The 22,590-nt window shown below is 41.5% G+C and overlaps 1 protein-coding gene across 11 annotated transcripts in view; it reads right to left on the bottom strand.

Moving 5' to 3' along the window:
• Nucleotides 1–20,918, bottom strand: part of Cit (citron rho-interacting serine/threonine kinase) — a 160,855-nt gene extending 139,937 nt beyond the window's left edge. For 10 of the 11 annotated variants that reach the window (XM_048785709.1, XM_048785711.1, XM_048785713.1 and 7 more), the window contains exons 1-4: nt 17,855–17,927; nt 16,715–16,823; nt 12,163–12,304; nt 2,258–2,433 (exon numbers count right to left, since the gene is read on the bottom strand). In XM_048785709.1, the coding sequence (XP_048641666.1) occupies nt 2,258–2,433; nt 12,163–12,304; nt 16,715–16,810 (414 nt within the window). In that variant the 5' untranslated portion in view covers nt 16,811–16,823; nt 17,855–17,927. Of the gene's footprint in view, nt 1–2,257; nt 2,434–12,162; nt 12,305–16,714; nt 16,824–17,854; nt 17,928–20,899 lie in introns of those variants that run through there. The other variant, XM_048785710.1, reaches the window with a different exon arrangement.
• Nucleotides 20,919–22,590: the final 1,672 nt, after the last annotated feature.

The raw sequence follows: 22,590 nt of genomic DNA, 5'->3' as shown, positions 1-22,590 counted from the left end.
AGGTGTTCATGGAGATTGGCAGAACGCAACAGTCTCCACTTTTACTTACTTGCCACTCACTCTGACCCCTGAAACTTCCATTAAAGTAAATGGTCTCTGAGGACCTCTTCTGGTTGTCACAGGACTCTGGGCTCCCAGGTGACAGGCTTTGCTTGCAGGATACCACTTCTCCTTAACCTCCTCTCCAACTTTTCCTTTCAGTTTCTCCCTGTGCTAGCTTCTCTCTCTCATGTCCTTAAATCCCAAACCCTTACCAGGATTCCAAGAAGGACCCTACTTTTCTCTTACATTCACCCTCTTAAGAAATGGGTGGATGGTTTTCATTAACTCCTGCATGTGTGTGATTTTAAAAAGCTCAGCCCACACCTCACTGTGGTCATTTCGGGTCATTCATCTGGAGAAGGACACATCTGTCTGAACATCTCTATGATCTGCCTGCAGTGTGGAACGCTGAATCTGTTTCTGTTTCTTTTTCTTTTTTTTTAACACAACGCCTTTATTTTTATGTGGTGCTGAGGATTGAACCCAGGTCCCGCCCATGCTAGGTGAGCACTCTACTGCTGAGCCACAATCCCAGCCCCCTGAATCCATTTGTTACATGCACTATTTCCCATCTAAGACATAAGCACGTCAAGGTTGAGCTACATCTAAGGCCTCTACCCGAGGACCTAGAAATACACCCAACACAGTGAATGCTCACCAAGTGTGCACTGATGATGGATGGTTCCTACCCTGACGTGGGAGGCTGGGTGAACAGCTCCACTCCTGTCTTCCAAACTATTTGCAACATCCATCATTTTTCCTTCCTATGATGCTGCTCACATTTTATTCCAAAATACAGAGGCCACATCATCCTTGGTCTCTGACAAGCAGCTTTCCACTCTCCACTGCTTTTTTGATTAGAGGCTGCACGCAGTCACTCAAATCCACGGGGAACCAGACTCTGATCCCAACCCCTCCTTCCAAAAGCCTAAATGATCCCAGGCACCTCAAGAAGTGAACTACAATTCAAAACAACAGTTCTTGAGGGAGATGGGGCGGTATTGTGTAATGGGTACAAAGTTTCTGATTGGGATGATGAAAAAGTTCCAGAAATGGATGGTGGTTTTGGTTATATGACATTGTGAATGCTCTTAAAATCACTGAATCTTACACAAAAATGGGGATATGCAAGGAGATTTTGTTATGCTTATAACACAATGAAAAAAAATAAGATTCCTGAGATTTCCCAATTGTCCTCTACCCAACCATTTCTCTGTATATCTGTTCTAAATCACTAAACACACACACACACACACCCCCCTACAGAGCATTCCGGTACCCAGACCATGTCACTGATGGCCACACTTCTACCTCACATGCTCTCATCACTTCTCTCTGCCCAGAATATACCTTCCTTTTCATCAGTGAGGACTTTCCCTAACTGTCTTGGGCTACAGGACATCTCTCCTCACATCATCATTAATGAATTTGCTAATTGCGCTCCCCCTCTGTGATGCTTTAGCTGGTAAGCACCTGCTTTCAATGCTTGCATTTTTTTCTCCACTTTCCAAGGCTGTTATTAAACCCTGAAAGTAATAGCCGTGGAACTTCAATTCCTTCTGTAGGCTTCCTGTGGAGCTGGGTACATTATCGGACACATGATGTGCACCAGAATGCCTGTAACTAATAAATTACTCTCTGAACTCCAAGGCTGATGGTAGTCTCTCTAAAACACAGCAGATGAATCAATACGCCTAGAGACAGCAGCCTTTCTTAAAAGAAAGAAAAATACCACACCAAAAAAATAACTTCTTAACCTGTTATCAAACAAGCAACTCTCTAGCTACATAACAATTTTATTTAACTTCTTCAAAGGCCTATTTTAAAGTCAAATATACATGTCCACAACACAAATATCTAAAGCACATATAAAAGCAAATGCTATCTGATTTCCCCTATAATATGCACATCCCTGGATCCCCAGCTGACAGTCATAAAAGATCTTAATCATGAGTTAAAAGACCAATTTGGTTCTGAAAATAAAAAAGTATAGAATCATGATACAGAAATCAATGGAAATTTGTGAGCCTTCAAAATGAACTAACATCAGAGAAGAGCTAAGAACACAAGAGAGCTTTGTGCCCATGCAACCATAATTAACTATGGAGTCAGAGGAAAACTTGCTGGATCCTAGGTGACAGCTCAACAGATTATAGTCTTTGCAATGAACATTCTGGCATAGACAGGGGAAGGGCCAATGTTAAAATGCTCTTACCTGCTCCTGGGCCAACAAGGCCTTCTTCTTCATGATTTTCATGGCATAGATGTCCCCAGTTGCTCTCTCTCTTACCACCTGCACTTCAGCAAAGTGGCCACAACCTACAAGACTTCTGACTTCAAAGTCCTTTGCCGAAGGCTGGAGCTCCTGTAACTCAGCTATGGTGTCAGAATCTGAAGAAGAAGGGAGTCACACCCAGGTAAATAAAGCACTTGGAATATATGCATCTTTATGAAACAAAGGAAAAAGAGTTATGTCTTCCCTGTCAAAAGACATTTAGTCACTTTCTCATCCATCATGAATAATTATAAAATCAGCACAAAAGTGTTTTTATATGTTAAGTTAAAATTAAGGGCTCCAGAAATTCCAAAGAACGGTTTCCATGGTAGCCATAATTTGAATCCTGTAGACTCAGAAAATAGGGAGGAAGGTTACAAACCATGCTTTCTTCTTTCTCCAAGGGATGCAGGGCAGTGTTTGGCCCAATGTGCTCATCAGTAGACTGGCTTATAATGTCAAACAAGCAATATGATTCTCATTTCAATCACCTTTGGTGTTAGCTTCCAGATCATTCCATTCTAACTCCATGTGCTCTGCTCAATATTAACCCATTAACCCAAGTTTATCTCTCTTGCACTGTGTCAGTTCTAGGAATCCTTCCTTGCCTTATGTTATGGTTTGGGTCTGAAACATCCCCCGCCCCCAAACCTCATGTGTTGAAGACCAGTGTAGCAGTGTTTATAAGTGGGAGGCCTTGGGGATCATGAGGACCCTGACCTCATCCATGGATTCAATCATTATGGATTCTTAGCTTAATGGGTTTTTAGGGTAGGGGCTTGGTTATAAAAGCCTCTTTCTCTTTCCCTCCCTCCCTACTTCTCTCTGCTTGCTGGCTGCCAGAGCTGAGTAGTTTTGCTCCCTGTCATGACGTTCTGCCTCATCACAGGCCCAGAAACAATGAGGTCAAGTGACCATGGACTGAAACCTCTGCAATCATGAGCCAAAATAAATCTTTCCTCCTTTAAGTTGATTTTCTTAGGTTCATAGTGATGGAAAACTGACTAAGACATTTTAACATGTGGCAGAGCTTAAAAGAGGGGACAGAGCTTAGCCCAAAGGACCAAACAGAGGTCTGACATTTACTCTGCAGGGTAACACTGTCACACATCTGGATGGGCTTGCAACTATCTTTTGCTTAACACAGTCTTATTCCTTTTATAAGTCCAGTCCCACAGTCAGAGATCAGCAAGGTATGCAGTGTGGACTAAATGGATGGTGGGTTTGGAAATTCATATGCATTTATTAACTCTAACTACATTAAGCTGAGACATGGCTGTACCTGCAATGACTTTACTGACTTGTAAGAATGGAGAAGAGCTGCAATGACTGAGCTAAAAATAGAATCCTGCACATTATGAAAGAACTGTGTCACATACAGGGGTTATACACCAAAAAAAGGCAAGAGATACCCATAATCAAAACTATCCTGGGCTGGGAGTGTAGTTCAGCAGGAAGCTCTGGGTTCAATCCCCAACTCAAAAATATATATATCCTGGAGAATCCCACAGGAAAGTGTCATGTGGAAAACCAAGAGGCCAACTTGAAATTCCCCACAGATACTAGAATCCTCAAGAAACTGGAAGGGATGGCCATTCCAGTGGTCAGGCACTAGACAAAGTTAGGAACAGTCAGCTCTCCACATCTAGATAACCTGCATCTGAAGATTCCACCAACCTGAGGTGGAAGATATTTGGAGAAATCAAAAATTCCAGAAAGTTTCAAAAACAAAATTTGAATTTGCCATGCACCAAGTACTACACTGAACCCTGCAAATGAAGTGATGTGTAGACACTGCACTGGGTATCATGGGAAATCCAGAGATAATTTAAAGAATACAAGAGGACGCGTACAAGTCGTCACTTCATATAATAGGCTTGAACACTTGACTTGTGCACAAGTTACTATGTCACTTCATATAAGGGACTTGAGCATCTAAGGAGTTTAATATCTGCAGGTGATCCTGGGACCAATTCTCCATGGACACCATATTCTGGAGTCACATTCAACTCCATGAGTCATTCACACAATGAGAGGAACAACAAAGAGACAGGCCATTTCATACCACAGTCATTGAGTGGCATTTTGATGAATTAGCCAAAGCAGCTGTAATTATTATTATCCATTCCTTTGTTTTAAGGGTGGAGTTGAATTCTCTAAAGTACAAATGGTGAACTCCACCATATTGAGGGTTTCCTACCCAAAGACCACACTCACTTCATCTGGTCATCCTTGATCTCTTGGGGATCCCCTCTGGTGGATCCACATGAGTTCATTGTGACCACTATAAAAAATAAATCTAAAATACTCCATGAAGAATACAATATGGAGGCAAAGTTGAGAGCTGCATGGCATTTTCCTTCGGTCCTGACAACACTGTGCCAGCCAAGCCCTGTCTTCCTTCCCAGTCCCTTTCCAAGTTTCTTTCATGTCATGTATTTGAGCTTTGAATTACAATTCATCAAATACGCTGACTTGCACCTTTCTGGGTTGAACCCGATTTCATCACTGTTTGGACTCAAGGCCAATCCCTCTTAATTTCCTATCAGGCCTTGGGCCCCAAAGTGCCTTATGGCATTGCCCAACTTAATAACTCTGGGTCTGCCACTGGAGACTGCCAGGCATCTCAATCATACAAACAGACAAACTGCTTTGTAGGCAAAATTGCCCCGATACTCTGAGAATTTAAAGAAACCATTCCCAATCACCATGTTTTTATCCAATGTCTTTTGGATTATTAAGGAGAAGAGGCAGGATGCTAAGATCAAGTCTTTGACTATAAAAAATAAAAAACTTCACGATTTGTCTCACGATATCAGCTGCTTCTATAGACCCCAGAACCACATCAACCCTTCAGCCCTATACACTTTTTAAGTATTTGTGGGCCCAGTACTGAATACTGAGGTGAAGAAAAAGACCCAAAAAGCTCTATAATGACAATGCAGACAAGGTATGGCTTTGTCAGGTAAACACTCAGACCAAGGAGCAAAACCCAAAAGTGAGTGCTACATGTATTGCTTCTTTTTTTGAAACTCAGTAATCAAACATGTCAACTTCTAGGAATCCATCATTCACAGAAGCCTCACACATGTCCTCAGAAAAGATCCATATGAAGACGCTCATGATGGGAACAGTTGTCACAAAAATATCAGATAAACACTAAAGGTCCATCGAGAGGACAATGGAACAAATCTAAAAACCCACCCACACAAAAGAATATTAATTAAGCTCATGTTGAAAAGAATGACAGGTGTCCATCACTATACATATGTTAGAATGTATATTCCCACAGGAAATGTTTGTCTGTTTCGAGCACCGCTGCAACCCAGTCCCTAACATAGCTAAGTGTCAGGAGATATTTGTTGAGTAAATATTATCACTAAAGGAGCAAAGAGAGCAGAAAAACATTGTACACTGTGATCTATGTCATGTAAAATTAAACAAGTAATGTTAGAACACGCACAAAATGGGCCATCAAACCCGGGAGCCAGTGGACTGGTACACAGGGATTCATACTATTCTGTTTGTAAATTTCCATAATCAATATTTTTAAATCATACACACACAAAAAATGGAACATTATGCACAGAAAGTTGGCAATGGTTATCTCAGATAAAAATTCTGAGGGATTTTTCTCTTACTACTTATGTATATGATGTGCTACGGTCGAAATGTTTGTGTCTCCCCTCTCCCAAAATTCTTTTTTTTTTTTTTATTGGTTGTTCAAAACATTATAAAGCTCTTGACATATCATATTTCATACATTAGATTCAAGTGGGTTATGAACTCACATTTTTATCCCAAATACAGATTGCAGAATCACATCGGTTACACATCCACATTTTTACATAATGCCATATTAGTAACTGTTGTATTCTACTACCTTTCCTATCCTCTACTATTACCCCTCCCCTCCCCTCCCATCTTCTCTCTCTACCCCATCTACTGTAATTCATTTCTCTCCTTGTTTTTTTTTTTTTCCCCATTCCCCTCACAACCTCTTATATGTAATTTTGTATAACAATGAGGGTCTCCTTCCATTTCCAAGCAATTTCCCTTTTCTCTACCTTTCCCTCCCACCTCATGTCTCTGTTTAATGTTAATCTTTTCCTCCTGCTCTTCCTCCCTGCTCTGTTCTTAGTTGCTCTCATTATATCAAAGAAGACATTTGGCATTTGTTTTTTAGGGATTGGCTAGCTTCACTTAGCATAATCTGCTCTAGTGCCATCCATTTCCCTGCAAATTCCATGATTTTGTCATTTTTTAGTGCTGAGTCCCAAAATTCTTGTCTTGGAATATTTTTGTGTGTGTGATACTGGGGATTGAACTCAGGGGCACTTTACCACATCCTCAGTTCTTTCTATTTTGAGACAGGTCTGGCCAAGTTGCTGGGGCTGGCCTTGAACTTGCAATCCTCTTGCCTCAGCCTCCCAAGTACCTGGGAATTGCAGGCCTGCGCCAACATGCCTGGCCCTGTTTCAAAATTTAATCCCCAGAGTGAGAATATAGGTGGAGCTTTGCAGGAGTGAGTGAGCCCTGAAGGCTCCACTCTCAGGAATGGAATTAGTGCTCTTACAGAAGAGGCTGAAAGAAGTGTATTTAGTCTTCCTGCTACATAAGGACACAGCAGGAAGAGGCCATCTTTGAAGCAGACAGCACCCTCACCAGAACTGCTCTGTTGGTGCCTTGATCATGGATTTCCCAGTCTGAAGAACTGTGAGCAATAATTTCCATTGCTTACAAGTTACCCCACCTTAGCAGCCCAAAGGACGAATACATGATGTTTAACCTTTCACGTTTGTCTTGTATTTCCAGTCGGGGAAAAAAAAAATTCTCAAAAGTTATCATGCATTCATAAATTCTAAAGCTATGAACGTTCAGAAGATTATTGTCTCAGAGAATTAACAACAACAAAAAAAAAAACGTATAAAATTTCAGCTACTCTCAAATTACCAAGAACAGCCTAACTTTGATCATTATCAATACTTTTCTGTACATTTTATCACATTTGCTATTTTTTTTAAACAAATCATGACACTGCACTTAAGGTTTGCCACTTATTTTGTTTACTTAGAAATATGTTCATTCGGTGAGGGAGGAACAGGAACTGAAATGGATTGGGTCAGATTCCATGCATGTATGATTTTGTTGGGATGAACCCAGCTACTATCTACAACTATAATGCTCTAATTTTTTTTAAAAAAGCTCATTTAGTAAAAGTTTATTGAGCATCTAATATAGACACAAATATAGATTTGTTTGCCAGACACTGTTTTAGGCACAGGAGATAGATTGGAGAGCCGAATCATGCGCCACATAACACCATTTGGTCAACAAGGGATAGCATATGTGATGGAAGTCCCATAAGGTTAGAGTGGAGCTGAAAGATTCCTGTTGCTTAGCAACATCACAGCCATCCTAACTTCATAGCACAATGCATTTCCTATGAGTTTGTGGTGACACTGGTGTAAACAAACTACTGAGCTGCCAGTCACATCAAAATGTAATGTATATAATTACATACAGAGCATAATATTTGATAATGATAATAAATGACTATCTTACTGGTTCATGTATTTAACACACTATACTTTTATCATTATTTTAGAGTATACACCTTCTATTTGTTATAAAAAAAAAAAAGTGGGCTGGGGCTGAGGCTCAGTGGTAGAGCTCTTGCCTCGCACATATGAAGCACTGGGTTCAATCCTCAGCACCACATAAAAATAAATAAACAAAGGTATTGTGTCCATCCACAACTAAAAAAAATAAAAATAAAAAAGAGGTCAGTGTCAAGTGATTTATGTATCTATCTCATCCAGGTTTTGTAAGTACACTCTATTTCACCCACCAATGACAAAACCACCTAAAGACACATTTCTCAGAACACAGTCCCACAGTTACGTGACATGTGACTGTAATAAAGGAAGACAAAAATCATTCCCTGGCTCCCAGATGCTCCTTTCCTGTCCCTACACCCCCACTCTGCACAAGATCGGGGCATCCTGCTAGAGACACTATTGCAGAGAGAGTCTCCGTCCTATTTCCACATCAGCCCCCCAAAGAAAATCTCCATCTCTTCAGAGAGACCCAAGAAATTGGCAGTAGCAGCTGAAAGACACCTCTCCACATGGAAAAGCAAAGCTTACATTCCAAAACTGACACTCGAGAGAACAAAAACAACTATATTAATGTAATCACCTGATTTCAATCATGACTTCTTCACTTCCTCCCTGGAAAAGACTCTTCAAAAATGTGAAAAGTCACACGCAAGAGATTTCTGCTAGAGCAACATGAATTTCCCTGAACCCAGTCCCAGATGACTCAATGGTTCCTGATAATCGACTGCTTTTAAGAACCCAAGACCAGGGTTGGGGCTGGGGCTCAGTGGTAGAGCGCTCGCCTAGCATGTATGAGGTGCTGGGTTTGATTCTCAGTACCCAGAAAAATTAATAAATAAAGATATAAAAAATCACATCAATCTTTAAAAAAAAAAAAAAAAGAAGGAGGAGGAGGAAAGAAAGAAAGAAACCAAGGCCAGCAGGAGGGGTCTGGAGATTGCTGTCCTTGGAATGCACTTCCTTTCCCTTCCCACTCTTCACTTGAGAATTTCAACATTCAAGAAAAGAAGGCAGAAGCATATTCAAATAAATACATAATGATGAACAAATACCCCAGGTACATTTTGAAGGTACACAACGTATTAAATATTGTTGAGATTGATGACTATCATTATTGAGTAACATACAGTGTCTGTAATGAGCCAGGCAACATAAGCCTAGTCTGCCTATAAACTCATTCACAGCCTTATTAGGTATACATCACACCCTTTTCACAGATGTAGAAACTAAGAAGAGACAGGTATGTGTAAATACTAAAGGTGAGTAGAGTGGAAATGCATCAGTTTTGCTTACTCCTCTGGGTAACTGCACATCCCCATCCCTTGAGTTCCTGGTAATCACCATGCCCTGAAACTTGGAGAATCCAGACCAGATGGATCACAATACTTCACCTCCTGACAGTCAAATGACCCAAAGCAGAGCCAATTAGAATTTTCCCTGGTATTGTATAAATCTAGTTAATAGAATAAAATAATTGGGAAGGGTATGGAAGCTGGTCTCCAAAAATGGTACCCAAAGAAAATGCCACTTGGGATTCGTGTCCTTGTGGAGCATGCTCATGTGTAGAATCTGGGTGGCCCTATGATTTGCTTAAAATAGTGTAACATAGCTGCTCTAGTTTGGGTCTGGAATATCCTTCAAAGGCCCATGTGTTAAAGACTTGGCCGCAGCTGAACACCACTGGGAGGCAGTGAAACCTCACAGGCTGTAGTTCCCTGACCCAATATATGAGCCCACATCAAGAGCCACATGGAGAGCAAAAGGCCACCTCCCTTTAAGATGTGGGGCCTAGTGGGAGGAACTGCAGTCACCAAGGGCATGCCCTTACAGGAGACAGTAGAACCCCAACTCTTCCTCTCTCCTTTTTGTTCCTGGCCATGAAGTGAACAGGTGTCCTCCACCACACACTCCCACCATGATGTACTGCCTGGCCACAGGCCCAAAAGCAATGAGACCAACCAACCATGGACTGAAACTTCCAAATCTATAAGCCAAAATAAACATTCCCTTAGCCAATCCCCAAACAAAGTGCCAAATGTTTTCTCTGATATAAAGGGGGTGACTCAAAGTGGGGCAGGAAGGGAAAGCATGGGTGGAAAATTACCTCTAGATAGGGAATAGGGTTGGGAGGGAAAGGGAGGGAGAAGAGGAAGATCAAGGATGGTGGAAGGAGACGGTCATCATTATACAAAACACATGTATGAAGATGTGAATTTGGTGTCAACATACCTTATATACAGAGATATGATAAATTGTGCTATAAAGGTGTATTAAGAATTGTGATGCAAAAAAAAGAGCTCATGTATACTGGCATAATTTGGCGTGAACATACTCTATATACAGAGTTACAAAAAATCGTGCTGTGGATGGATAATTATGAATGTAATGCACTCCACTATTGTCATGTATGTAAGAAAATAAATAAATAAATAAACATTCCCTTTCTTTACATTATCTCAGGTATTTTGTTATAGTAACAAAAAGCTAACCCAGCAGCCAAAGAGATTCCATGTCCATTCTGAGACTAAGCCTTAAGAAAGCCTGGAAGCTTCTACTTTTGTGCTCTTAAAAACCCTGAGCTACCATTTGGAAAGTGTGGCTATCCTGCTGTACACCATGCACTTCAGTGTCAGTAAAGCCTTTTCTTTTTCATTTTTCTTTTAATATTCTTTTTTATAATTTTATTTATTTATTTTTTTAATGTGGTGTTGAGGATCGAACCCAGTGCCTCGCTCATGCTAGGCAAGCGCTCTACCACTGAGCCACAACCTCAGCCCAGTAAAGCCTTTTCTTAAAGGACCAGAGAGTAATTGGCTTAGGCTTTGCAAGCCATTTGATCTCTGTCCCAAATCCTCAAATGCTGTTGTGGTGTGACAGCGGCCACAGGCAATACAGAAACATGCAGGCATGGCGTGTCTCAGGAAAGCTTTGCGCATCACAGACTTCAGCTCCCTGACCTCTGATGTAGAGGCCACATAAGGGAGGTGCTGAAACTTCATGGGGATGGATGGAGAAAAAGAGAGTGAGTTCATCTCAGAGTCACAGCTGAGCCCAGCCTTCCAGCAGGGAGCCAGACACTAAGTGAGCCATCTTGAACATTCCCCGCCCAGGAGAGCCCCAGATGACTGCAATCTTGGCCAGTGTCTCACAGAGCAGAGCAATCTCCAGCTGAGTCCAGTCAGCCCACACACTCATGAGAGGTAATATGACGACTATTGCTTTAAGCCACTCAAGTTTAGAGTGGTAGGTAACACGGCAATGTTGTAAAAGGCAGGGATTCTCAAATTTGGCACTATTGACACTGTGGGCCAGAAAGTTCTGTGCTGAAGGGGCCCATCCTGTGCACTGTAGGATATTTAGCCGCATCTCTGACTCACCCATTAGATGCCCCTAGTTATGACAACAGAAAGTGTCTCCAGATATTACCAAGAGAGCCTGCAGGGTAAAATCACCACTGGTTGAAAACATTGGTATAAACTAAAAGAACATAAAACTGGGACAGAGCAACCACTGAGGCACTTCCCCACCACAGGGAAGCTGAGCAAAGTGTGAACCAGGGTGAAGGCAGGGCTGGTTTATGACTCTGAAAGGCCCTCAGGCTCTTTTGCCTTCACCAGCCCCTTCTCCATAAAAAGAAATAAAATAAAATTACATTTATGACAACAAGTTACATTTTATGACTACACTGATATAAAGAATTCAATCCAGGGAGCTGGAGGTATGGTTCATTGATAAAGCATTTTGTTAGCATGAACAAGGCCCTCGGTTCAATACCCAGCACAAAAAAATTAAAAAATAAAATAAAGGCCATAGTCTAGAATCATTACTATATTCATTTTTTTTATGATTTGAGATTAAATGAAGCTAGTTAAAACAAATCTCTTAAACACCATGGGCCCATAAGCACTGTGTCTCCTATAACTAATGGATCGGGGACATCACTGAGGTTCCTAGAACCAGCTATGCCTGAAGTTTGACTCGTCTCTGGATTTCCGAGTTTCATGGTCAATACATTCAATCTTCAAATCGAGTTTCTGTCACTCACAACCAAGAAACTTGACTTACTTGATCTCCCAGCTCCAACAAGAGGAACATAAGTCTGGGTCTGTCTTATTCAGACCAGAGTTTTTAACCCACTACCACCAACCACTCTCTCATTCCACCTGCGGCATTGTTCTAGCGTTCTATATCAGGACAGTTTTTGAGAAAAAGTTCCTTACTTACACTTCCGGACGAAGTTGCTCACGTGCTTAATCTTCATCAGAGCAGGCTGACTGCATTCTTCAAAGAGAACAAAGAGGGCATCTAATATCCCTTCTCGGGAAAGAGGAGACATCTGCTGTTGAGTCATAAAGGGTGGTTTCCCCTAAAAACAGCCAACAGCAGATGGAGACACTGTCAATAACGAAAAGCTTTGATCAATAACATCCACACAGTAAATTACAAGCCACCAACTCAACTAATTGCTCACGACACACTACCAGCACAATTTGGGGGCTTCATTCTATAAAGCAGCAGCAATTGACAGTCATCGTCACTTGCACAATTCCATTACTGTGGGTTTCTCTTGCTAGCAGCTGGAAAGAAAAAAACGTCACAAGCATGTCACAAATAAGAAAGGGTGCTGACCCAGGAACAGTGGCATGCACCTTAATCCCAGCTATTTGAGGGGCTGAGGCAGAAGGACCACGAGTTCAATACCAGCCTGGGCAACAAGCAAGATTCCTTCTCAAAAACAAGGTCCTTCATTCTTAATGGTCTGAGGCTCCTGGGAACACTTACTCTGGACGTGCCTGTTCTGACCCTTTTCTGTGTCTCTACAGTATGTGTGCCCAGAGTCTGTTAATACAAACTTCAATTTCTTTTTTTTTTAATTGATTTTATTTTTTTAAATACACGATAGGGGAATGCATTACAATTCTTATTACACATATAGAGCACAATTTTTCTTTGTATACAAAGTATGTTCATGCTAATTCATGTCTTTATACATGTACTTTGTTTTTTTGTTTTTAGTTTTTTTGCATTACAATTCTTATTACACATATATACCCCAATTTTTCATATCTCTGTTTGTATATAAAGTATGTTGACACCCAATTCGTGTCTTCATACACGTACTTTGGATAATGATGTCCATCACATTCCACCACCTTGCTAATCCCCTGCCCCCTCCCTTCCCCTTGTCCTATCTAGAATTCATCTATTCCTCCCATGCTCCCCGCTCCCTACCCCACTATGAGTCAGCCTCCTTATATCAGAGAAAACATTCGGCATTTGACAAACTTCAATTTCTTTAATTCATTCAGAGTAGTTTAATTCATTTAGAGTAGTGCGCACGGAGTGACTATAAGCCGAATTTATTCATGATCAGGAGGAACAGTTACAAACTGGCAGACTGTGTCTAGCCCACAGACATGTTTTGTTTGGCCTGTACTGTTTAAAATAATCTGAATTATCTGCCAATATTTAAAAATCAGGATCTCTCTCTCTCTCTCACACACACACACACACACACACACACACATGAAAAGAGAATGTCTGGCTTCTCTTGAAATTGATGGATCTACCAACACTGCCCCATGTTCCTGCCCGGTGACACTGCTTGGGAGCTGAATGAAGCTACCCACCTCTTGGCAGTGGATATGCTCCAGAGTTCACTACAAACTTGACCCCTTCATACCCAGTGCCTGGTCCCCAAAGACAGTGTTATACAGCCCATAAAATATAAATATTTTATTATTTACAGAAAAAAATTAAGAATCCTGGGTTAGACTACTGAGTAATGAAAGACTTCATGAAGAAGAGAAGCCATACGAGGGAAGGAAGACTGAGGTACCCCAGCCAGCAGTTGGCACCCAGATTTTCCAGTCCCAGATGGGACCCCAACTGATGCCACAGGGTGGAGTAAAAGAAGCACTTCATTGAGTCTAACCAACCCACAGAATGCTGAGAAAAAGTAAGACCCTGTGGCTTTAAACTTTGTGAGTGCTTTGTCCTACAGCACTGGACAAGATGAACAGAATGGCTGCATTTGAGTTCTTTCTAGAGAACTGGAGAGATAGTTAATGAAAAAAAGAAAAGAAATGAAAGAGAAAAAGAAAAAAAAGATTCTCTGGTCCTATCCCCAACCTCCCGAATTAAAATTTTCTATATTCTAGCTTAAAATCTGTTTTCTAACAAGTCTTCCAAGAGATTCAGAGTTTGGTTGGGTTTGGAAAGCTGGGCCACATTTACTAATAGTTGCCACTAACTCAGAAAAATAAGATTCTTTGTTTTCTTCTGTTCCTAATGAATTTAGGCCAACTAGACCAAGGGTTGCCAAACAGTACCAATTCTGACCAAGATTTTCAACAGCCCACAATGAAATGCAATGAAACAAGCCCCAGGTGACATCTCTTTCATAAAGCGAAACATATTCAAATTTTTAAATTGTCCTTTTTTCCTGAGATGCTGCTCTTCCCCTCTTGGTATTTCTTATGATGCCCTTTCTTTAGAAAATAAAAAAGAGGAGAGCAGGCTTTTCTTTTGGTTTTTTCACATCCTGACTTGGCAAACCTAAGTCTGCCTAACAATTTGTGGAACTTTTCTGGGTCTGGAAATCTGCCAAGACAGACTGAGAACAGTCTGGGAAGCAGGGTTGAGTGGAGGGAAACAAGAAAAACTGTGAGATTGTCCAGAGTACTCACCTGAATGGAAAACAAACTCGATACTGTATCTAAACCTCAATAAAATAGCACAGTATGAGAAAAGAACAAGGCAAATGTCAGATGCATGCTACACTTGCAATAATACCTTTCCTGGCAGCAGGAGGGGATCTTGCTATGGTCTAGATGTCCCCCAAGGGTTCTTGTGTTGAAGACTTGGTCCCTAGTGTGACAGTGTTAAAGTGGTGAAGCTTTAAGAGGTGAGGACTAGTGGAAAGGGATTCTGTCTTTTGGAAGGATTAATGCTTTTTTCACCCTCTGAACTATGAGAGCATGCTGCTATAAAAAAGAGCAAATCTGTCCCTCCCTGGGTCTCTGGCTTCCTATCTTATTCATGTGATCCCACCTTTGTGACACCATCCACCAGGAGGCCCTCACCAGAGCCAAGCATAAGTTCATGCTATACTCTTGAATATCCCAAACTGTGCTAAATAAACCTTTTCTTTATGAATGTCTTTCTTCAGGCATTATGCTATAGCAACAGAAAACAAGACTGAGACACTCAGCATTAAAAAGAGACCCTGCATGCATAAGGCCCTGGTTTCAATCCCCAGCACCACAAAGAGAGAGAGAGAGAGAGAGAGAGAGAGAGATGAACTGAGGGTTTACTTACAATCCTTACTGATATAATGACACTTAAATGTAAGATACACTTAATAAACCCTGATATGTACTAGAAGCATGGCCCAGCATTTCTGTGAGCAGCCTCTAGAATCAGATCCAAGATGAAGACTGACTCTACCACTTACAAGCTGCATGATCTTGGGTAAGTCCTTGTCTACCTCTATATTTATTTTCTCATTTTTTTTAAGTATAAATAAGTATAGTCCTTACCTCTGTTATGAGGCTGAAGTGAGATAATAAGGAACATGCTAGTCCTGTGCCCAACACTGCAGAAGCTACAGCTACTATAAAGTCATCACATTATGGGCCATTAAGTTATTTTGTAATAAGTGGGAGACAGGTTGAAGTTAAAAAAAAAAAAAAGCTTAAAAGTAACAGCACTCCCACCATCTAAGATTAGAGACAGATCACACATTTGTGAAAAATATCTCATGATTTTAAAATGATGATGCGGATGGACCCACAGAACAACCTAATCTTCTAATCTAATTCTACTCTGATCTGTATGGAAATCCCCCAACACTAATATTTTATGGAAGAAAAGGTTAGCAAGAACATATTACTATTCACCATCATTTAGGTATCCCACATATATACCTAATTATAATTCTGTTAACAGACATGTACTGTGACTATAACTATACTATGCCACACTTGGGATGAACTATAGTTACCATTTATAAAGGGCTTACCAAAAGCCAGGCAAGGTGCTAAGTGCTCTATATGGATTATCTTATTTAATCCTCACAAGAACTGTGATTAGGTGCCTCCTGTTTTAAAGAGCAGATCCAAAGAAGGTCATTGACCCATGCAAAGAAACAAAGCTAACAAGTGCTGGCTGGTAGCAGGATTCAAATCTAAAATCTTTACCACTGTCTGTTCTCTGGGCTTGTGAATACATCAGTCAAATAAGGATTCCTACTTCACCAGCATTCCATATATACCAGAAACAAAAGGATTAAATATCTACTTGGAAATATCTTCATGACGTTAAGTTTCAACACTTCTGGGATGAAGGAAGTGTTATATATCTTGAGAAGGATGGGAATTACACAGGTGTAGTACTTATCAAAACTGGCTTTCCTTTTTAAATCTAAAAAGCAAACATCCCTCAAATGAAAAAAGATTAGACCACAGAAATTTTGGTTAAAAAAAGAGTGCCTTTGTTCATTTGTTCTGCTTTCTTTAATAAAAGGATGAAGTTTAGAACAGAAGTGAAAGTGTGAGCAATGATTTAAAAAAAAAAAAATTCTCAAGGGCAAGTTCAGCTATCTACCCACTGCACAGTGGATCCTTTTTCCAATACAATCATTACATAAAAAATATCAAATTGGATTTCTCTTAAAATATTAACCTCGGTCCTATGAAAAAAACAGCAAAGGTGAATGGTAAAGAACTGCTAAGGCAATAACACAGGTGAGCACTATTGGCAGGAAACTTGTTACCTGGAAGAAGAGATTCAGCCTGGAGGCCCGGCTGGCAATGGGCTCAACGGCACCAGCATCCTGTGTATTCCGTGATCCATACTTGAACTTCAGCATCTCCTCACTGGTGCTGAAGGGATATGAGAAAAGGTCAAGTATGCAGTGACATTTTGAGCAGGAAGGGCTTGAGAAATCCTCATCTCCCTCAAGCTCTCAGGGACGGGGAGATGAAAATCGGCCACTCTCCCAGTTTTAGGAAGCTCAGTCTGGCCACAGGGAGGAAAAGACAGATTTTACAACCTGTAACCGGAAGGGATACATTTCTCTGACACACTCTTACTTATAAATGTGTTAATTATCTGCCCCCCTGCCACTCCTTTGAATACAAGCTCAACGTAGGCAGGGATTTCTGTCCCCACACAGTTGGCACACACATAAACTAACACGTAGTGATTGAAAATAAATAGTTATTACATGAATAACTGACATAAGCAAATTACATTGATGTTGAAAGGTGGGAAGTGCTGTCTTTTGTTTTAATGAGCAAGGTAGGGGACAATGAGAGTGGGGAAGAAGAAGTGGTGCATTTTTTTTTTTTCCTAAGTGCAATCTGGATAAACTTCACTGACAAGGTAGCATTTAAACCAAGACCTGAAGGGGGTGACCAGCAAGCCTTGCTGTCATCCGGAGAAGAAAGGCACAGTATCCCTGGCAGAGGGAACAGCCAGGGCAGTGGTCCTGAGGCAGGTCCTGGCCTCCTTCGACAACAGCAGGAAAGGCATTGGGGCTGAAGCAGTGAGAGGTGGAAAGGAAAAGATGATGAGAGTATGGAGACACTGGAACAGAGAGGGTAAGTAAATTGTTGTGGTCACACAGATAATGAAGAGCTGAAGACTCCACTGGAGAGAACAATTCGGGGAGGAATGCTGACAGGAAGCAGACTGTGACGTTTATGAGAGGAACAAGCCCCACTTCCCCAGGCACCGCGGGGCAGACCCTTGGGCTCCCGGGCGCGCCCTCGCGGCCCCCGGCAAGCCCAGGAAGTGGAACCACCGCCCTCCCCGCCGCGGAAGGGAAAGCCGGGATTGGTACGGGTGGAGGTGACCCTTCCCCTGGCCTGACAGAGCTGGGTGAAGAATTGGGGCGAGGGTCAAGACTCACCCACAGCCGACCCTGCAAGCCTGCGCCCCGCGACTCCCGCCGCAGCGTTTGAACCCGGGGAACGGCGCAGGCGGGGCTCAGCCGTGCCTGGACCAATCATCGTGCGCAAACCTATGATAGACAGGAGCGTCTCAACCAGGCCCCGCCCAAGTCCTTAAAGGGACAGAGGAAGTCGAAAGAAGAGCCAATCAAATTGCTTCTTCCTTTGACTTGTGACCAATAGGAAAGGGGGAAGGTCAAACCCGGCAGGGCCGGTCTTGGAAGTTTGAAATTGGCGGTTACGCAGGTTGTCGTGTTTAGGGACGCTTCTGTTTGTCTGATCCCTCGGGGAGGTGGCTTAGGAGGGCGCTGTCTTCTCTCTCAGGGCCACCTGTGAGAAGAAAGGCCCCTCTCCTGGACTTCTGGTCCCGCAAACAGGGCTATAGTCGAAGTTACTTGTTACTTTGTGAAACAAACCCTTTCTGCACTACAGCTGAGGCCGCAAAAGCTTTGAGCTTGATCTTCCGCCTGCCTGGCTTGCTGCACCTCTGGGCTGACTGTCCTACAACAAGTTGGTGAAGGTCGTTGAGACAGCCTGAAAGGGTATTTTTAAATAAATTCGAGACAAGATCATTAAATAGGCAGACTTCACCAAAGAAGAAATTCAAATGTTCAGTGGATGAGAGGAGCCCCCATCTCAACTGTAATCAGGAAAAATGAAAAACAAGACTAGGAAAAAAAAATTCTGACAGTATTTGCGAAGATGTGGAGTCCCACTTACACATAACTGATGGGAGTGGGAGTGTAAATTGGTAAAACTCCGAAAAAAAGTGTTTGGCACTCTTCACTATTTGCTAGCAAGGAAGGTTTGTGCACTTTATGACTATTCTTGGGAACATTTTCTCTACCTTAAGAGAAACTCCTGTGTGTACTCCATGTGAGGTGTACAAAAATACACAATGCAAAATAGTATTGACAATATCATGACCAAAAAAAAAAAAAAAACTGGAAGCAGCCCAAATGCCCAACAACATTAGGAAGGATAAATTTTTATATTGCAATGTTTTCACACAGCAATGAAAGGGAATAGATTACAGCTAATCACAATGACATAATGAGTCTCAAAACAATGCCAAGTGAAAGAAGACAATCCAAAGTAGGATTCCATTAATATAAATTTCAGAAGCAGATGAAACAAAGCAATGTTGTTTAGGGAGGGATGTACATACAGGTGGTAGAACCATAAAGAACGCCAAAATTCAGAAGAATAGATACCTGAGGCTGAGATGGAGACCTTTCAGGGTGTCAAGAAGTGCTGCTATGGTCTATTTCCTAACCTGAGTGGTGATAATATGGATTTGTTTTATAATGATTAAAGTATGTGTGGGTGCATGTGCTTATGTTCTGTTTGTATATGTAAATATATGTATATAAATACATATATTTGTATAAGTATTTATATATACAAACAGAACATATGCACATGCACCCACACATACACACACATATATATATGGCAGTCTTTCCTGTAGTCTTCTAATCCTTGAACTAGATAAAATATAGATGTCTCCTCTCTCCCTCTCTTTCTCATACATACACACACACAGACACACACACACACAGACACACACACACACACTCACACTCATATATACAGGAGCAAAACCAAAGCAAAAGTGCTTAATACACACTTTTTTCCCAAACATGACTTTCTTCTTGTTCTCAGGATAATAATGATAGTTACTATTTATAAAGCCCCCCCCCTTTAAAATCAAAAATCTTATTTCACTGTAATCTACATTCTATATGTAGGGAAACTGAGAAATGGAGTGATTAATCTTGGGGCTTGCAGCTTTAGATAGTGGGGCTGGGTTGGCAACACCTGGACTAACTCCAAATTCCTTTCTTCTACACAAAACCTGCATTTCAGTGGGCATTAGAAATTCTTCCAGCCTCTTCTTGCAGAGGTTGACCCCGTCCAGAAAGAAAATCAAAATGAGGAATGCTTCTAAACCTTCTACAGGAGGAGGTTAACCAAGGTTTTGGGCTGTCCAGCTGAGTGGAGATGTAGATTGTAGACAGTTGAAGCCCAACTAATACAAAGAAATCTCAGAAACTATGAAAGCTAATTTAGTAAATGTATCTGCTTATTTTTCTCATCTAGTCAAACTTGTTAGTATCCAGATATCACAAATAGAAGCCTTTGCCAGAATCTTTCGACTAGTTCATCCTAAATTCAAATTTATGTTAATAGCACCATTTTGTACTGCCCTGAATCCAGACTATATATCCTACTACTTTCCCATTAGAATAATTATTGGTGTCTGCAAATCCTTTGTGGAACAAGATAGGGAATAAACAATAGATTAAAAGAATAAAGAAACATAAAGCAAAAAAAGTTTATAGGGAGAGACAGAGAGAAAGGACCAAGATTAACTGTGTTGAGACTAAAGGGATAAGATGCTGCCAAAAGCCAGGTGCAGTGGTACCCAACTATAATCCCAATGACTTGAGAGGCTGAGGCAGGAGGATCACAAGTTCAAAGCCAGCCTCAGCAACTTAGTGAGGCCCTAAGCAACTCAATAAGACCCTGTCTCTGAATAAAATATCAAAAAGTGTTGGGGGTGTGGCTCAGTGGTCCCAGTACGCCCCCTCAAAAAAAAAATGCTGCCAAATGAAAAAAACTTATCCTTAAAACTAGGCTGACAAGAAAACAGAGACTTCATGTTTGTTCTTGCACAGAATGAAGCAACGACCAATCATTTGCTAAACGTGAGTCCATGATTACTGTGACAGAAACTTGGGAAGAACACCATCATCACTGAGTATTAATGAAGGATATTAGGATATTCTTTCATTTATTTAAAAAAAATTATGGTGCCAACCACTGGGGGGGACCAAAATGAAAATGATGCCCTTCTTGTCTATTGTTGAAAAGTCAAGGTTAGCGGAGAAATAAGCAAACTATTGTGGAAAACTGTAATAAATTCCTGGGATAGGGTAGGGTACAGAGTGCTGTCGTAATCAAAAGGAGAGAAAATGGTATGTGAAAGCAAAAACCCTCACCTGAAACTTGAAAATAAAGGAGATGGAATTGTCCTCAGAGCCTTCAGCTGGGAGGCGGCTCAAGCAGAGTTGTGCCAAGAAACCTTCTAGAGATAAGAGGAATGGCCGCCAGACTCAAACTAGTCTTGCTGGAATGTTAAGCATTGGCATGCTAGATACAAAGAGACAAAGCTATTCAGGTTCCCTTGGCAAGTGCTATGGCTTAAACGTGTCCCTCCCCTAACGTCACTTCCTGGAAACTTAACCCCCGCCCTCCATGGTACATGGATGGTGGAGCCTTTAGTAATTACTAGAGTTGGGATCTGCAAGGTCTCCCCAAGGCTCACGTGGTGAAGGTTCAGTTCCCAAGGCAGCAGTGCTCACCAGCGAGGCTTCTGGGAAGCGACGGCATCTGATGCATCTGATTCCATCAGTGGATCAACCCATTGGTGGCTTCATGATTGAGTGGACTCTTGGGAGGTGGTGGAAACCGTAGGAGGTGGGGCCTGGTTGGAGGAAGTATGTCACTGGGGACCTTACCTGGAATGATGTAGCTTGTCCCCAGTCCCTTCCTTGCTTGCTGTCTCTGCTTCTTGGTTGTCATGAAATGCATAGCTTTCTCCCTTCAGGTCCTTCTGCCCTGATATTCTGCGTCATGATAGGCCTAAAATCGGTAGAGCCAGCCAGCCATGCACTGAAACCTTTAAAACCAGGAGGCAAAATAAACTTTCCCTCCTTTGTTTTTCTCAGGGTTGTTTTGTTGTTGTTGTTTTGTTTTGTTTTTGTTTGTTTGCAGTAGCAGAAAGCTAATGCAGGATTAATTAGTATTAGATGAGGCCATGAGATTGGCATCCCATGACGTCATGTATAAGAGAAATGGAGACCCGAGCTGGGACTCTTGCTCTATCTCACTACTAATGCCCTCTGCCATGTTTACAATGCAGCAAGAAGGCCCTCACCAGATGCCGAGGAGTTACCAGCACCATGCTCTCGGACTTCCTAGCCTTCAGAATTGGAAACCAAATCAACCTTTTTTTATATATGTATAAATTATCCAGTCTCGGTTATTTTGTTAGAGCTACAGAAAATGGATTCAGGCAGCAATGAAGAGTTCCTCAAGCTAATTTAGCCGCAAATAACTTCTAAGTAATAAAAATAACTACCATGAGCTGATTGTTTTGTAAGGACAAGCCACATCCTAGACTTTCTCTGTTTTCCTCATCAATGGTAGAAGAGACATTTTCAGGTGGCATACTAATGTCATTTATGTTTTAAATTGCATATTTAAATTATATATTTTGCCTGTGTTAGTAAAAACTATAGCCAGTTCATCAAACCAGGTATAGGTGATATCACTTGGGGTGAGGTTAAAGACAATATTTAAAAAGAAACTATTGGGGCTGGGGATGTGGCTCAAGCGGTAGCGGGCTCGCCTGGAATGCGTGCGGCCCAGGTTCGATCCTCAGCACCACATACAAAGATGTTGTGTCCGCCGAAAACTAAAAAAATAAATATTAAAAATTTTCTCTCTCTCTCCCTCCCTCCCTCCNCAACTTAGCAAGACCCTGTCTTGAAATAAAAAATAATCTCTTCTCTCTTCTCTCTGTCCTCTGACCTCCTCCTCTTCTCTCTCTGCTCTCTGCCTCTCCTTCGGGCAGCCCCCCAATAAAATCTCTTGGTTGAATCTCAAAAAAAGAAACTATTGATATTGA

The sequence above is a fragment of the Marmota marmota genome, unplaced genomic scaffold (genome assembly GCF_001458135.2).
Source record: "Marmota marmota marmota unplaced genomic scaffold, marMar, whole genome shotgun sequence".
NCBI lineage: Eukaryota > Metazoa > Chordata > Mammalia > Rodentia > Sciuridae > Marmota > Marmota marmota.
The sequence above is the reverse complement of the archived record's forward strand: the minus strand, read 5'-3'. Positions and strand labels throughout refer to the sequence as shown.